We start from the raw sequence: 18,777 nt of genomic DNA, 5'->3' as shown, positions 1-18,777 counted from the left end.
AATATTTTACTTTATTTAGTATTTTACATTATAAGACACGTATAATGTGAACGAAATAACAGATTTGTAATAAAATACATATTTTGAAAATAAAAGCAGTGGAAACCGTACAATTTAGCACTAAATATCGACTGGTGTTATAATATTACAAGCCGTTTATTTATACAAAACAAAAAGCAGAAAATTGGTGAGACTATATAAGATAAGTATCAATCAAGTGGCTTGGCATTACAATTTTAAAAGTTTCAAAAATTGAACTTTATCATTTCGGCTTATGGACGGCTCATATAATATATACACTGACCCAGGAAATCATTACCATGAGAAGCTTTTATGTTCATATTGTGTGTGTTATATAAAGTATTTTAAAATCACATTAGAACTGTAATTAAACAGAATTGCTATGGTTACATTGGATAAAATTTGAAACCAACCTGAAAATATATATGAATGGATCAGGAGATACAAGATCCTGACTGCAATCATATATTTAGTAGAGAATTATAATACATATGAATAGCCATCTTAAGTATATGATAAGTGTTAAATATGGTCCCGTTGAATATTGAGCGGGATCAATTTTCCTCTGCGAAATACATATGTGCCTGTACTAAATATCTTGTAATTCCTCTATGTATTTTCAGACTGGTTTCAGACGTTACCAATATAATCGTAACAGTCAAGTCTCATAACAACGATAATAATTTACGTATATGAAATAATTTCGTATAGAAAGTAAATGAGCTTCAAATAAGAGGATAGAAAAATGTTTACGATAAAAGGCAGTTTATTATAGTTCAAGTAAAATCATGTTCGAAAATTTCTATTTCATTTATTCTTTACAACGAGAGTCTTTAACTTAAAAGTTACAAACATGATAATAAAAAGTAACATTTAAAAATTGTAGAAGTCAAATATCGAGAATTCTGATTCATTTTCTGATCAAAGAAAAAAGCCGCATTACAAACAGTGTGGACAGTTTAGACTTTCGTAGCGAGTTATCGAGAGTTCCAAGCATTCGTCCAAGATATTTTTGTAATGCAAACCTCTCTGAAGCATCTCGCGTAAACTTGCACGCTCAAGAATGCATAATGTATCGGTGTGTCTTCACAAAAGTAGCTTACGTTCCGCGTTCAACGAAGATCATCCGACAATTTGACATCTGCCATTGTTGCAGATACAATTGCCACCGATCGGTCTACTCACTGCGATACATTGTGTTGTAACTGTTAAGCAACCTTAGACGTCATCAAACGCAATAACATTGTTCGCTTTGGAAAAAATTAATTGTTTGAGCAGGTTCTGGATTAGCTATTTCATAAATAAAAAAAATGAGTTCTAATAATTACATAATTTTATACGTTCAAATTAATGTTTTGAATCTACAGATTCTGTTCGACTAAATAATGTATAAAATTATTATTAAATTATTATTGGTATATTTATCTTGGTTTTCTTTCATTTACTTGTATCTGCCTTTGATATAAAGTTATTATTACATTTATCCCGATTTTGTTCATTGGCTGCAGTCAGAAGGATCTATTATTCGTTGGAAAAATCAAATTTTCATAAAGATTTTACTCAATAATCGCAACTCAAAACCAACCCGGTATCTAATCCAGGTATATAATGAAAATGTAACGAAGCTAGTAAATGAAATCTAGCAAATTTATTCTATTTTCTTCGTATTGTATAATGATATTATAACTGGATTTTTATTCAAATTCATATTTTTATGTAAATGAATGTAAATAGAAATTTTGGACCACTTACTACATTAATATCTATTAAACCAAATTAGATCTAAAGTAGTCTATGTAACACTGAATATTTTATATATACACATTGGATAATTTATATATTTCCTAAAATAATAATATCTAATAATAAATAATACATTTCTTAAATTCCTAGTATTTAGTTTCTTATAAATAATGGCCACAAAACCAATTACGTGAGAGACTAGATAATATCAAATAAAAGTTCCCAGAAAATTCCCTAAACATATTGTATTTCTATCTCTCATTGTGTCACTAGTCCACCCGTCGATCCTCTTTAGGCTACAACTCTGAGTGCAAGCACGCGTGCATCAGAATTTGCCGGTGTTGTCCTCCTCTACGGTATCGCTCGTTATCTCTATCCGGAGAATATTAATTACTTATCCACTATCCCGTTTCTCGCGTCTTTTCGCGCTCGGTCGACGAGATCGATAGGCTAGGATATATTGAACACTCGCCGGCTCTCTCGACGGGTTAGGTTATCCGGCCTCTGTAGGGGGACAGCTACATTGCAGCTCATGCATAATACATACGATCCGACCTGGAGTAGATTTATATTTACCCGCACCTGGGATAATTCGTTAAATATCGACAGGCATTGCCAGCTCTTGCTGCTGAGCTTTTTTCGCGTACGAAGATGATTCGACAGGACGTTTTTACTCTGCCAGTCTAGATTCTAGATGCTCTTTGTTTTTCCTTCTTATATCTCTCTCTCTCTCTCTCTCTCTCTCTCTCTCTCTCTCTTTTCTAAGGATGAATCTCTATTTCGATTTGCTATTACTATATTAGTTTGAAAGAGGAATTTGAACTGTGAGTATTCTTTATTTGTGGCTAGTGTCATTTGGTAAGGATAAATTAGGTTATGTTGTAATGATTTTATTAAAAGAAAATTGACAATCTTTTTAATTGGTTGTTCCTGTAACTTGGAAATTAAAAATTCCTTTCGAAAGTTCATGTAATTGAAAAACTGTGGTAAAGGTGGTTCTTAGGAGGTTATAATTAGGTTCATAATTGATTCTGAAAGTCTTTTTCTTATAGTGGGAATGTGACACTCGTTAGTCACTTTTAGTGATTTACAATAGTGTTCAATTTGAATATTTCATCGTAGAGAGCGTAATTTGATAAAATTAAGATTTGATAAAATGTTCAGTCAATTGATTTTCTCCCTTTTCCCTCATCTTGCCCGAAATTCAGGTCACTGTGACGATCGTGTGTGTCCTCTTGGGTGACTTCATCTTTTCGAAGAAGTAATTCTCTCGATCGAAGTAATATTCATCATTTAAATCTCACAGTAGAATCTACTAATTTTTCCATTTGATTTGTTGAATAATTTTCGGATTTTGAGAGCGTGTTAAGTTCAAACATTATACTTCCATAACTACTGCACTGTTTTTTTAATGGTATTTTCAAGCAGGTTATTCAAATTTATCTCGAATATGTCTTATCCAAATCTGTATGAAATTATCTATCTTTATTCTTCAATTAAAATATTATGTCTTGTTACAAATTTTTCACATTAAATTCCTTAATTACTTAATTAGTAGAATTATGCAGTTATCATAATATTTCATCTAACACATAGATTAAGTGTCGAAGATATTTAAAGTAACCAAAGACAAGTGTTATTTGAGTTCAGTTTCCATTTTGGAAAAACACCACCCCCTAATCTTTCGAAATTGATTTGAAATATTACGTAATCAGGTTCGAAGTGTTCAAGCGACTCGAATGTGGCTCCTCGATTCAATTTCATTTCGCACGGCTGTCGGATGGCTGGCGAATAACTGATGGAAGCTAGTCGCTAGAAGCCATCAAGCGTCTCGGCTCGTTTAATATTTATCGAGTTGGATTTTCGAGTTTACCGATGGCATCCGCCGTGATATGGCCTCTGTATTTGTCTGCCCCCGTAATTCGACGTATTCGCCGCAATATTCGATCAATCGTCTTGTCAATTTCAAATACCGATCCCATACAAGTTAGAATATTGCCTGGTAGCGTCAACAATTTTCTCCTAGCATTCCAATTGTCACTATAAAAGCATGATCTCTCCCTGATTTTCATCGGTTAATTCCTTTTCAATCGAACGAATCGCTGTCAGAAACGCAATGATGAGAATTTAACATAACATAACCTCAAATTAACTAATACGGTTGACAAACTTTGATTAATAAGAAATGATCTGCATAACGGCATTTGTGGAAGTTTTTGGATAAATACAAATAATGTTCATGTTTTTGTAGACTGATGTACTCAATGAATATTTAATGTTTGTATATTATGCATGTAACATATGTTGGATAGACGTAATAAAACAAAACGTATGGGATTAAAAATCTGGCACTGTATGTGTGTATAACGGATTAGGCAGGGATAAATGAGACTAATGTATATACATGTACGGATGATAGTTCAACTGTGACATTATACTGGTAGGAGAACTGTACTCGTGTCAAGCTATTGACACGTAAAAGTGACGTTTCCATTATGCGTGGTATCATGTCTATGTAATCTCATACTCAATGACTTAAGGATCTTAAGCTCGGAACTTGGGTCGCTGAATCAAATTTCGATGATACAACTGTGTAATCAAAATCTTTTGTATTGACATCGAAATCTTTAAATATTTAAGAAATCGGTTGTGCAATATATGAAAATCTGATTAATCGAGTCAAATTCGAACTCTAATCGCAGATAATCGAAATCAAATATCGAATATATTTACGCCTGACAGTTTACTCGGTAGAATTTCATCTTATGTTGTTATGTTAGAAACGGCACATATTTGACTTTGATTTATTACTCGAACGATCGATAGAACACATGTATAATAATGTACATGTATCGATCGATAATCGTAGTTCAAATGGGGTACTGTTTATAATGCATTCGTTATTTTCATCCTCCAACGTACACTTTGAGTACCACAAGTGATACAGTGTAGTCGGTTAAATTCTTTAACCGCGTCGTTATTTCTGGCTGGCGAAATATTAATAAAGTGTAAAGATGCCACTTTTACGCATAGCTATCTGAACTTTTGTGGTTATAATTTACATTGACTCCGACATGAGCCGACTTACAACTTATGGACGAAACGTTTATGAATGACCAGCGATATTTCGATTACTTTCCTATATTCTTAAAAGAATGTGTATTATTCTCAATTTTATGCTTTACTTTGGAATCCTTTACATTTAAAATAAAAAGAATAGTCATATGTTGGTGCTTCAAAAGACTCATCTGGTATATTTTTATTAGAATAATTTCTTTATTTTTATTTATATAATATGTTGACAATATCTATAAAAGTTGACATTTTTTTAATAATACATATTCACTTGTTATCTAAACATTTCTCTAAGTACCTCATATTTTACAGATTTCAAATATTATTTATTATTTACTATTATTTACTTTTATTTTTATTATCTATAATACTTTATCTAATTTTTAACCTTGCTGCGATTCTCGAATTTTTATATGCTAATTTTACTCTTATTTCAATAAGCAAGAAGACTTATAATATTTTAAGCAAAACTTCAGCATAAAATTGAAGCTGAAAATCAAAAGGAAATTAAAGTGAAACATTTCTTAATGTTAGAAAAGCACGACTGGGTTAGAAATGATATAAAAAGCGTAGCTGGGTTAATCACTTCAAATAAAAAATTTCCTTTTCTCTTTAGATCATATAACTAAATTTTCTAAGCGCAAAGTGTGACCATAACACGTTGACTACCACGGTGACCACCGGTGACCCACGTTACTAAATTGTGTAGAACTAAATTTAGAACTAAATTGTTCCGAACAGTTCAAATAAGATAAATTTCATGGACTAAACAATTTTCAACAATGTGAATGATTTAGATAACATCGTCAGAAGAAAGTGCGCAAATACAATATATTTTGCAAAAATTAAATGTTATAATATAATATATTTCAATTTATTGCTTCCAGGGCATAATATATAAAATATGTGTGGCAATCAACGTGTTAAAATAATTAAAAGACTCAATCATCCATATATGGACATAAAAAAGGACTAATTGACAGTCGAATATTATAACACGAAACCGTAATAACGTCGTTCAACGCGCGGTCGAAGCTGAAATGCCAGCGCGACTGTCGAGGCTGAAAGCGGTGCGCATGCGCGGCGCATACGGCGGCGCGCAATTGGCGAGTCGGCGTCTGACGTCGATCTCGGCGAGAGCCAATCAACGGTTGAACCTCGTCGACGTTAGTTCGGCGTGCCGAGGCGAACTTCAGAGGCGAGGTGGACCGACTGGTATGTGCAACACGGCCAGGCGCCCCCCTCCTCCTTTCTCATTTACCCTCTTTCTCTATTTCTCTTCCTCTCTCTTTCTTTCGTTCCCGTGCTCTCCACGCGACTTCCTCAAATCTTTATTTCAGGCTCGACCGCGAACTGGTCGAGGCGCGCGCGGCCCGCTTTTTTACCGTCCGATACGACGCTTCTAAATTTGAATCTTCTACGTGGAGCACAGTGCGAATCGACGGCTCCGCCGCACGTGAAAAAAATATATTTTAAGAAACGGACGCGCGTTTCTAGTCATCGCTTCTAGTCAGCCAGGATAATTCTAACCTAGCTAACCTAGCTTCCTGGTTAGCTGGATCCTGAAGAATCGTTTTTTCGCTTGGCGTTCATCTTTACACGTTTAATAAAATCGTAAAGGTGAGAAAAAAAAAACACAGAAGGAGAAAGTATCGATATATCACGAATATATCGTGATACATACCAGAAGGGGACAAAGAAACGACAAAAGTGCAAGAAGACGAAGAAGACATTCAATCGCGAAGTAATAAAGGAAGTTTCTTGTTGTCGCCGTATATACGTTGTCGTTATCGAATGGAATACGTTGATTGGCTTGTTTGTCGATGTTTGACGAACCCCAGATGAAATCCAACGTGCGAACCAAGTGACGCGTGGTTGATCGAATCACCAGGAAAAAAAAACGAGTGCAAGTTTTGATGTACGTGCCAAAAAGCTCGTGTGTTATTTCTACGTAATCGGCTTCGACGAGAAGTTTTGTTTTGATCTTAAAGTTGTACCTTTCGCGAGGGTGTTAGTGGGGAGATATCGATCGCGGGACCATTGACGTCCGTTCTGGAGAACGAGCTTTTCTCCTCGCACCTTTGACTAGGCTAACCTCTCGATAATTGTATTTTCTCACTTATAGCTTCGTATATACGTGTATACATATATTATAGATATATACATATGTACACACATATATATATATATATATCTATATTTCCTACATGTGTGTTTGCGTGTGCGAATGAAAATTAAATGCTGACTAGTTTTCAATAAAAGTTTGAAAAACGTGCCTGTAACGAAGTAAACTGTATTGTGACCAATGGAGGCTATTCCGTGAATCTCTAGTTTAACATTTGTCTACAACGGAAGTGGATCTGAAGACAAATATTATATCATTCGGATAATACGTTTCTTTTTTTCTCTCTCTCTCTCTTTCGCTCTTTCTCCCCCCTCTCTCTTTCTCTTTATGGTCGTAGAGCGATCAAGAAGTCACTTTTACGAGTCCAGATTTTTATTGAGACATAGATGGAATTTTGATACAGACAATAAACGTGTGGATTTTTGAAACTTCGCATGACCGAGTGCCTGAACGGAGATTCTCCAATTACATTGTGATAATAACATCTGTGAAGAGTGCGCGATCTCTCGCCATCTTTGTTTTGATATCGATTCAGTGTGCGCAAGAAGATCGATCGATTGGCGAACGAGCCGTCGAAATGTTCGACTGATCGAGCTCACTTCGAGTCGGTGAGTTTATCAAACGCAGTGTTCAATTGTGAAACAGTTCTTTTCTTGTTGATAGTTGGCTACAGTTATTTATCATTAGCAATAACAATAGGATGTTTTAGGTTCGGCACGAATTTCGCACGTTTATTCTATAAAAATTCGTTAAAATGCTTTCAGATATCTAATTTAGAGTTGTAATGGATTTTTATATTTCGAATTATTTTTGTGACACAATAACGTAAAATCAATATCATACAGGAAAGGTTTTACTTAATGGTATAAACGGATTAACATATAATTGATAAATTTTTGAACGAATTTTATCTATGATAGAAATTTCTACAAGTTAGATGATTTACTGTATACGATGTATAAATAGTATAATGTTTTCTTATTTTTCTTGCGCGATTTTCTAATGTAGTTACAGAAAATTAGCAGTTAGCAGGTTCTTAAACGTTTGAAACCTGCAATTTATTCGATAATTGTCAAAATTTAAATTATATATATATATTATAAATATTCATAAGTTTATTTTATAAACACTCACTTGTAACATAAATGTTACAAGTATCTAACAAAAAAGAAAGCAATTTTGGTTGCCCCGATTATATCTATAGGTTTCGTCTTTGTTTTTCTACTGACACGTTTTTTGCGAACGACGACACAATCACATGATGTATCAACGAGCGAATCAAACCCACCACGATATCGAGATAACGTTTATCCGGTTGCAAACTATTCGAAGGAAACGATTTGGCAAAGTTCAACATATCGTACTATATACTAAGTACGCGTGTCGCTTCCAATGTGATAAAGTATATGTTATCGCGACTCGTATGAGCCCTCCTATCGAAATTAGTATAGCAGATTAAAGAAGCCCATCTGCAACTTAACCTAACTAGTATGTTACCATTTAAATATTGGATTGGTGTTAGCATCAAGTTGTTATTAGACAATTATGAATATTATTATATGATATTACTGTTTCATAATAGAATTAAAAACAGCGTTAGTATAGCTTGCATATCGGGACCAATGAAGTGTTAAATCTTCTCTAGTTATCAATGTTTGATACCATATATCGAAGTTTGATATGGCATGACCACCCATGGAAAACAATATTTTTTTAGTAATTATGTTAGGGATTAAGATAAATAGTGTCACTAAGAATCATGAATATATGGGAATGCTGGTTTCCTATTTAATGACTAGTACTTAATAATTGTTAGCTTCAAAGTTCTTGCAAAATTTTAGACATTTTTTTAAACTGTTAAATATTACTATTAAAGATTACTAGATAGGTTATGTTAAATGGTAGTGTAATAATTTCATCAATATGTAGCATTACAATGCAGGATGTAGAATATGAATGCTGCGTTAATGTCCGTTAAAGTTAAAGGCAATTTCATCAAATTTAGATTACTTGCGTTACACGATACAAAATTTATTCAATAAAGCAATACACAATGTTACATGAAACAAATAGAAAATCCCCAAGATACTGTAACTAGGAGAAAATAAAATATTGCATCACGATATTTACTTAATAAACACCACAAAACGTATAGAATAAGACATACAAGATTACATGGAATAAAACAAACTTCTTAGAAAAATTGTAATTACAAGAAACTAACAAATTTCGACTGGGCGTCTATTTAATAAACGTCAAATATTTACAACTAGATATGTGAATGAAAAGAATAATCTAAAAAATGCAACTTAGACGGAAATTTTACCTACTAAATATAATAACAAATACCAGATATATTTTTGCCTAGTATATACGTTCTGTGCATTTTTGAACCTCCAAATTTTCTATAAATGCATGAAAATCCGCAGCCTAGTAATTGAATAAAAATGAGAGAAATAACATTTAAATATCTTTAGACAGAATCGAATCACACATCAATTTATAAAGTCCATTGAACACAGATTGTTACTTCCAGCAGCGAGCAAAGAATAAAAAGCTGGTGGTTCGTAATATAGCGAGACATTACTCGATTCGATAGGGATAGCTTCTGGACGCGAGTGCAAAATGCGACGTGTATAGAGAAATACGCGGTGGTCGCTGACCCTCGGTTCGCGTTCTACACTCTTGTATAATAAACCGAATTCGATCGGACGACAGCTCGAGCGGCAACCTCTTCTCTCTCTAGCCTCTCCACGAGTGTTCTCTTTATTGTCACTAGTCACTAGCAAAGTGAAGCATCGAGCGGGTGGACCCTCTATTGCTTTTTGCCCGGGCTTTCTTTTTTTCATCGCGTACCCCCGATAGCCAATAATAATCATTCGCGGAATTTCACAATACGAGAAACGTGCGATCAGCTTGTTGAATGAACGATTCATTCCATTATCTTCTCTTTTGAAATAAATGGAAAATTCGCGGCGGAATTTGTCTCGATTGTATCTTTACGCTTATCGTATAATCACACTGTAATAGATAATGATAAATGTATATCGGTTGAAATTATATCATCTTTTTTAAGGGACTTTATCGCACTCTAAACAATATCGCAAAATTTCCAGTACCATACGAACTGGACTTTATATATTTAATATTAATAATGGAAGAATCTTTTATGCTTCTGTAGTAAATGTACTACGTATTTGAAGTCTAGTTACTGAAGAAGCTGTGCCTCTATATAAGTCCTGAATTAAATACGCGTTTTCATTATCATAATGTTGCTTATGCACATACTTTCAACTTTTCTTTTCGCAGCTTAGAAAAATTCATCACCTACTTTTAAAAGATTTATATAGATTATCCCCGTTTTCAATTATACCATAACGTAACATTCTATTTTAGCTGTTAGATAACCTCAAAATCAACGAAAATGAACTTATATTTTACACGCGAAATCTGCAATTAGTAACATGGAATATTTCACTTGTATCTAATTTTTGGTTATTTAAGCGTAATATCGAGTAAAGAAACCTGTTCTCTAAATGTACTCCATATTGTATTTTCCTTCTGATTTTCAATTAATATCATTTCTACATGTACCTAACATTTAATAATTCGGTTATTTTGTCTGATACATCAAATAACGGAACCTAACCTTTGTACATTATTGTGTACTGTGTTCCTCTTATGCTTTTCAATGAATATACTTGCTTAAATATGCAATATCTCATTTGAATCTTGAATCTAATATTTGATAATCCAGTTTAACCTAAATCTAACCTTAAAATTACTTATGTATGCAAACCTTTGTTAGTTTTTACGAATTGAAGATAATGAGACAAATATTTAAAATCGTCTTATACATAAGGAAAGGAATAGATGTATAAAAAGCATAGGAAGTAATCGTGCTTAGTGGACTGCTTAATTGTGGTTAGTGTTTAATGTCCTTGTAAAGGCGAATCGCGTGTTGGACCGGCAATGGTCGGTATTGGAATCGCCTTTGACTCGATCGCGAGAGCCGACGGATTCACGAGCGTGATATAATTACGATCGGTGACGGTGCAACATAATTTCGCGATGCACAAGATAGGCACGACAAAAATAACGTTTGCCCGTGAAACGCGTGTTAATTCATATAGCGAGAGATCGCGTGCTCGGAATGAATGAAAGGGGGTTCGGTAAATATAGTTGATGGAGTTTAGAATTAGAACAACATTAAAGCCTATGTTTTTACCGGACTCGGTGTATCCGAGCATTGGAATTCATCAGTCGAGAGAAAGCTATCGAATGCAAGCGATTAATTGATCGAGTTAGATGCAATTTTTCTTAATTTCCAAATAATTTTTATTATTATACGATACAATTTTATTACTACAATCGAACACAGGTTTCCAATTAATCGAAGTGGATACAATTCGATTTATCGAATAAAAGTTGGCAGTCGAATATTCGTATAGGTTATCGTATAGTATCGAATCGAAACTACATCGATTGTTCCAAATTCGATTAATGAAATCGATCGGTTTCTCAAATCGAATCTATCACAATTATTCAAAATTTAAATGTAGAAATAGTAATTTCACCGAATCTGAAATTCGATTATTGAAGTTGAACGTTATCGATTTATCCAACGAAATCGAATCAAACATTTGAACTTTAAAAACTCAATAAAGATTGAAAACAAAATTGGAATTTTTCAAGAATTTTAAATAATCAATGAATTTATCTGCATAAGCATGAAAGTTTAATATTTATTAGTATTACACCACATATATTTACGATGTTTTTCGATAAAGTGAAGTAAAGACACTAGAAGTATCTCGAAGGCTCCTTCGAAATACATAATGCATTATCTAATCACGACTGGTGCAAAGGTAATTTGATTTTTCTACTCGTCTGTTGCTGACATTACAGTAGCGTAATATTATCGTTGATTACACTTGACGTACCTAGCAATTGCCGATTATAGTAAGGGACCATAATTTAAATGGAAGATGGAAGAGCATTGAAAACAAAAAAGCTGACAAAGAGAAGAAAGAAATACAGACTATTAAACTAGTCTGTAATTACCTTAGTCTGAGAACATTGTAAATTGCTTCCACAGATTCATTTACATAAATGCGTAAACACACAGTTCATTTTATTTCTTCGTCGATTGATCTTTATTGATTGTTATCTGATAGCATTTACTGAAAGGCGTTTAAAATTCAAACGAAATTTCGTTTTTGCCTATTATTGACGAATTTTTCTTGCTTCTTGAAACTTTCACTTAATTACTTTTCAATGGATTCGGTCAAAGTATGTATATATCTTTTAATTTAATATTTAAGCGATATCAGTTGAATTATAAGTGACTACAATACTTTGGTATAAAAATTCAGTTAAGTTATGTAATTTAGTATCTGTTCTAGTATCTTATAATATACGATAAATAGCATTGTTAATTTTATCAATACAAATTAAAATTTATATTCGATAGTATTCAATTTTTTATTCAATTTTGTATTGTTAATCATTAAATGGACGAATAAGTAAATATAATTAAGTTTTTTATAAAAAAGTTAATCTCTGAACTGTTATAGTTTACGTTATCTATTACTCAACGATATCATCTAAAGATTAAAAGGAATATATTCTAATTTATCAATAGAAATTTTTCCAAGATACTGACGATGGGAATATTACAGAAATTAAGATAGGTAATCCTCAGAATATCAATAGTAATAAAAATTTATGTAGATATTTTTTACGTTTGAAATAAGAAGTATAGCAACTTTAATAAGTCTATGCGTTTTCTTTCTTAACCATCATTAATTGGCACGTAACTCGATGTATCTGTACTCCGCATACACTTTGAGGGAAACTCAAGTGATAAAGTCGATTATTATGTACATTAATTATCGACGATAAAATGGAAAGCGATCGATCGTTTATTACGCGTTTACTCCATAGTAATAGCAATAAAGTCGTAATTAATTACGTTATACCTAGTTCTACCTGGATTTTTTTCGGAACGACGAATTTAGGTTAGCTTATTGTTAGTTTTGGGTTAGATAAATTAATATCAAAAGGATAAAAAATTCCATTTTATTTTTACAAATGTAATTTTCTTATTTTTATAATGCGATCTCTAAAAATTGAAATGAATATAATATTAAAAGAAATACTAACCTATAATACAGAAATAATAATTAGAAAGCTAAATACGTTTTTAACAAATATATCTTATTTCAACTTTTCTCTCTGTCTCCTTTTTTATATAATTCTATGTTCTAATTTCATATAACTGTTTTATACATTTTTTTAAATCGAATTTAGAGCTTTACCATTACCCCCCCCCAAAAAAACATTGAAATTAAGTTATAATTTACTATCTCAAAAAGTTATTATAATATTTTTAACAGAATCTCATACGTCATTATAAGCGTATTCGTATTCGATTTCGATTCGATTCGATTCGATTCGATTCGTAGCCTTTTATAGTGAGTATCGAATGTGTTAACTCGATCGGATTAAACGAAAATTGATTCATTACTGCTAACTACCATCTTTGCATCAGTAACAGGAAAACAAGAGAGAAATGTTTCGTTTTATTTTGCATCGTTCCTTATCAGCGCCATTCTTGTAATATCAAAACCGCAAGTTAATTACAACTTTGTTGTTCTACGATCGATAAAACATTGCGTTAAATCAATTGATTGATCTTGCCTCTGTTTTCGCTCGGAATTCTAATTACGTATCCTTATACAAATATCATTTCGAAATGTTACTTGTTGCTTCTTTAAACGATTAGTTATTATTTTCTATGAATTAGAAAAACATTTTATATAAAATGGAGAAATGAGATTTTGTAGAAAATATAGTAAAAGATGATATAATTATAAAACTGTAATTTCGTTTGACTTCTTTTTTGTATTCTTTATCATCAGAGTGATGAAACTATTAACTACATTATCGACATATCGTAAAAATGTGTAATCATCTAAAAGTAGAGTAATTAATATAATAATTATATAAGAATAAGAATAGAATAAGAATAAGAATAGAACAAATAATTACTGTTATGTATTTGTTGCTTGATTTACATAAGTCAAGCGAATGGTTTTACTTAATACGGGAAAAGAACTCCATAAATATTTATGCTTATTTATTTAGTCATATATGTAACATTATATATATCATATATGTAACATTGGAGAAGTTTTAATTGAACTATAGACATGAATCAAATAATTCATCATCGATCAATATGTTGGATAATAATGAATTAACGAGAATCTGGATTTAGTCACGATTACTAATGGACAAATGAATCAGCTCGTCCCTAGATTTGTAATGTATTCAAACGATAGAGATATCCACATTTCAATAGAATTCTGCATCCCATCCGCGAAGAGACATTCACAAACAATGCGGTTTAACGTTATACAGAGTTTCGATGTTTTCAACACGTTCATCGTCACGTGTATCATCGATGACCCAACAGCGATATTTACATAAAATCAGACAGTAATTTTCATGACGAGATGAAATCGAAATTATTTCCAGTCAGTTTTAAATTTTTGTTATAAATTTGTAATTCTATTAATTAATAAGAATTTGTTGGTTAAGTGAAATAATGAAAATCGAAGTATTATTGTATAAGTATTAGATCGTGTTTTACGTAATAAGATTATAAACCTTGCACAATTACAAGAAAGTGTACTAATTCAAGTGATAACTTGCTTTTTTAAAACATTTTTGGTTTAAAATAAGTTATATTTATTGGTACTGTTTACCTCGAAACAAAAGTTATTATACATTCTAAACTAACCTAATATAGAATTTGTGGGAGAGGATTCATGTTCATAAGGAAAAGAGATACCAAATTCTTCACAATCTAGTTGTTTTCATCCATTTTGATTCCATTTATGTTATTAATAACCAACATCTCACAAAAGCTGTTTTAATTTTAAAAAAGTCTAGAATACAAATATTTACAGCTCTTGTTGATAAAATCATTCAAAATTCCCGCGTAATGTTACCGCGGAGTAACAGAACGATAATCGAAAGTGAGGTTAGTCGAAAGATAATGTAACTTCAGTGAGCTTCAATAGAGGAAACACGAACGAGACATGTCCGCTATTTTCCGTCGAATTTAACGTGTCATCGAAGTTAGTTGACTGGTTCTTCGGACGACATTAATCGATACACGAACGCGACACGTGCTTTATACACGTTTCACCATTAGACTTGAAACGCATGGTCCAGTTCTGTCGCGCACGTTTCGAACTGCATGCGATATATAAGCCTTTTACATTCTAGTTTTCTATGGGTACGCGCGCGCTTTTTGTTTTCAAACCGTCAGTTAAATCACGTCCCTTTTGTTCATCGTTCAAAAGTTGCCGCCGTTTCAAACTTGAATTTCATCATGGCGATGGTTAGAACGTCAAAACTTAAGTTTACCTCTTGAATTTTTATTTCGTGTTATGTTTTATCATCCTCTCTCCTTTATAAAGATGCGATTCCTTTTATTGAGTGGTTTCATAGGTTGTTTCGAAATTCGGATAGTCTACTAGTAATAGTCTACTACTAGTGAATTATATATATATATATTTTTGTAATTTGATTTATTAGCCCTGCTATTTCCTCCGAGTTGTTTTTGACTCAATCATAATTTCCTAACCTGCTGGTGAATATAAAGAAATTGTTATTAATATTTCATATCTAATTTCTATTTTATATTGAATGAGAAATCCCTTCAGAATTAAAATATATTTAAAAAAGTAATACCATCAAGTAGAACGAGCAGTTAACTTGAAGATTATAGTAGGATAATAGCAAATTAACTAAAAAGTATCATATAGCAGGAGTTACAGAAATAAAGATTATTTTAAGAAGTATGTTTAATCAAAAGATTATACAAATCTTCGTTTATTTCAAAATATACGATATAATAGGAAAATGATTCTTTTATATCTTATGAATATAACCTAGATTCATAAGGAATGTATTATATTTACTTTCTTGTTTGAAAGAAAATTATTTAACGTTTGAAATTTTAGTTACACTTAAATTACTTAAATAATTCTAACATCAATTTGAATGATATTTTAAACATCAATAAAATATTCATTTAATTATAGGTTAATGTAATAAGATTAGCAGCTATTAATATGATTAATGTTTCAATTTTTTGTAAGGAATATAAATGAAATAAGGGGATTCTTTCTGTTTCAGTGTTTTTAATATTCCATCCACTGGTTCCGAAGGTCTGTCCCATCTCCACAACGCCGTTCAAAAATGGGTCGGAAGAAGATTCAAATTTCGCGCATCACGGACGAACGGAATCGTCAGGTACTACAAGTTTGCATTAAAAGAAAACCGAACTTCATAAAAAGAAAAAGAAAGTTAAATAAATTACGTAGACAAATTTTTTTATTTTCGGTGTTTTTATATCTTTTGATGTTTTTTATAAATTTTCTAGCGCAATTTCTTTTCCTAATACAACGTTTGTTTTGTAACCTCTATAAGCATAAATACTAAATGAATAACACGGTGCCGATCTACACAAAGCATTGTTTTGTATTCTAAATAGTGTTTTCTACGCTAACTGTACGAGTACTAGAAGCTACAAGTACTTCATAGAAAATATCCTCTATTGCGTTACATTCATTCATTGTATCATCATGTGTTGCCAACTACTCAAAACAGAACTCCATTCACAAAAGTTACTAGTTATTATTACATCATCAATGATGTTACGACAATATTAATATTTACATAGTGATATTGCGAATACATTAAATTAAAAACTTAAAATATAGAGAATAACCCTTAAATATGAAAATACCATTTGTATTGTATTAAATAAATATAATGTAAGATTGGATATAATGTAACACGAATATTATATTTAAAAAATATTAAAGATAACATATACTATTCGCAATATCATATAAATAATAATCTTGTTACGATACTGTTATCACGATATTTAACGTTTATCATCAACGTAAAAGTAAATAGTAGCAATGAAAAACGCTAATGTATGACAGATAACGATCATATCGCTTCTATCAGCTTGTATTACTGATTAACGAATAATTTAGGATGGTAGAGGCAAATGGTGAAGGTGATTGATTCCTAATGATTCTCCAACAGGTGACATTCAACAAAAGGAAGTTTGGGGTAATGAAGAAGGCATATGAGCTGTCGGTACTATGCGACTGCGAGATCGCCCTGATTATCTTCAGTTCGAGTAACAAGCTGTATCAGTATGCGAGCACCGACATGGACAAGGTTCTTCTCAAGTACACCGAGTACAACGAACCCCATGAGTCCCTCACCAACAAGAATATCATCGAGGTGAGCCGATTTCTCCTTGGTAATTTTCAAGCTGCCCAACAACATTTCCGAATGTCCACCATCTAGGGAATGAGTAGATGATGGAATGATAGAAAAAAGGATAGCTATTATCTAGAGAATTTTGTTTGGTGAATAAAGTTGTTTAAGGCAATAGGATTTTCATACTCTGGGTAAATTCTGTAAATTAAATTTTCATAATAACATTTTAAAATGTTGATTTATTAGAGAATTAGATAGTTTATTGTTGGTAGTATCTTTTATGGGAAATACACTTTTTGGAGCCTCTATGTACATAATACATATTAGCGAAATTTTACAAGTTACTAATATTGGAACTATCAATCTTTCAAATTTATGTAAGGATTTTTAACAAAATTAATGTTAAATTTTATTAAGACAGAACATGATTATTATTTATTTTCATAATATCTCTCTATCTATAATCTTCTGTATACAATATATTTAAGTACAAATTACAGGTTGGTAGTTCTAGTGTTAACGAATTCGCTTACATAAAACTAGAAGAATTGATAATAAAATGAAACTATAAAAGTAAATTTTATTAACTAAAAACTATTATCCTATTTCTTGTACAAAATTCTTGTAAAAAGGAAGTCTACAACCTACAAATAGTAACATATCAATTCACTAATATAATTAGTTGATGAATTATTGTGCAAAAGAATTTTAGAATACAGTATGCCCAGTATGAAATTATAATTTCCATAGTAACTATAGTCTAGTACTCTAAAATATTGAAGAACTCATGTTTACTATATTTGCAATGAATATAAACCTGTTATAGCCTAGTTCTGTTCAAAAACAGAGGTTATGTCTCTCACGATTATTCTTTAAAGTTGCCCTGCAGTATGATTCTTTATTTTAAATAATGGAAACGTTTCTTCGAGATTAAGATGAACGTGTTTCAAATCTGAATGAGTATTGTTTCCGAAAGACTTGCCTCACATTCATGTAAATAATGTCGGAGTATGTTTGAAGCGCGTCTCTGCATCTCCAAGGCCGATTAGACTGTTCCAGAAGATACTGTGCAGCGTTCAAATCGTTTAACCAATCCTGTTGAACAAACTGGAAGACGTTTTGCAAGAAAAAGATCTTAAAGCTACCCTTGACCAATAAAAATCATTATTTACATACAGTATAATTATGTGGCCGTAATAATAATTATCTTGGGGATTCTATACTCTGTAAATATTATTTGCTCTTTTATCTTTTCTTATAATAGCCAAAACATCTTATCAACGGGTCTTTTTCTTACAGCTATCTACAGTATATGATTTCTTTCATTAATATGTTGATACAGAAAACATAGTTTAGGAGAAATGTGTATGTTCTAACTATGCAGAAGAAAACAAGAAGATTACGTTATATTTATGTAAATTGGACGTAGGATAATTTAAAAATGAGTTCTTCAATCGATATAAACTCTTTATTTTTCAAGGATTAATATTTAG

The 18,777-nt window shown here is 31.8% G+C and overlaps 1 protein-coding gene across 11 annotated transcripts in view; it reads left to right on the top strand.

Moving 5' to 3' along the window:
- The window catches only part of Mef2 (myocyte enhancer factor 2), a 73,108-nt gene that overhangs the window by 42,920 nt on the left and 11,411 nt on the right, over positions 1 to 18,777 (top strand). For 8 of the 11 annotated variants that reach the window (XM_072015179.1, XM_072015180.1, XM_072015178.1 and 5 more), the window contains 2 exons: positions 16,178 to 16,294; positions 17,102 to 17,305. In XM_072015179.1, coding sequence (XP_071871280.1) covers positions 16,241 to 16,294; positions 17,102 to 17,305 — 258 coding nt within the window. In that variant the 5' untranslated portion in view covers positions 16,178 to 16,240. The other 3 variants (XM_072015174.1, XM_072015173.1, XM_072015172.1) reach the window with 3 other exon arrangements.

This window comes from Bombus fervidus, chromosome 13 (assembly GCF_041682495.2).
Source record: "Bombus fervidus isolate BK054 chromosome 13, iyBomFerv1, whole genome shotgun sequence".
NCBI lineage: Eukaryota > Metazoa > Arthropoda > Insecta > Hymenoptera > Apidae > Bombus > Bombus fervidus.
Note: the sequence above shows the minus strand (reverse complement) of the source record. Positions and strands in the feature narration are given on the sequence as shown.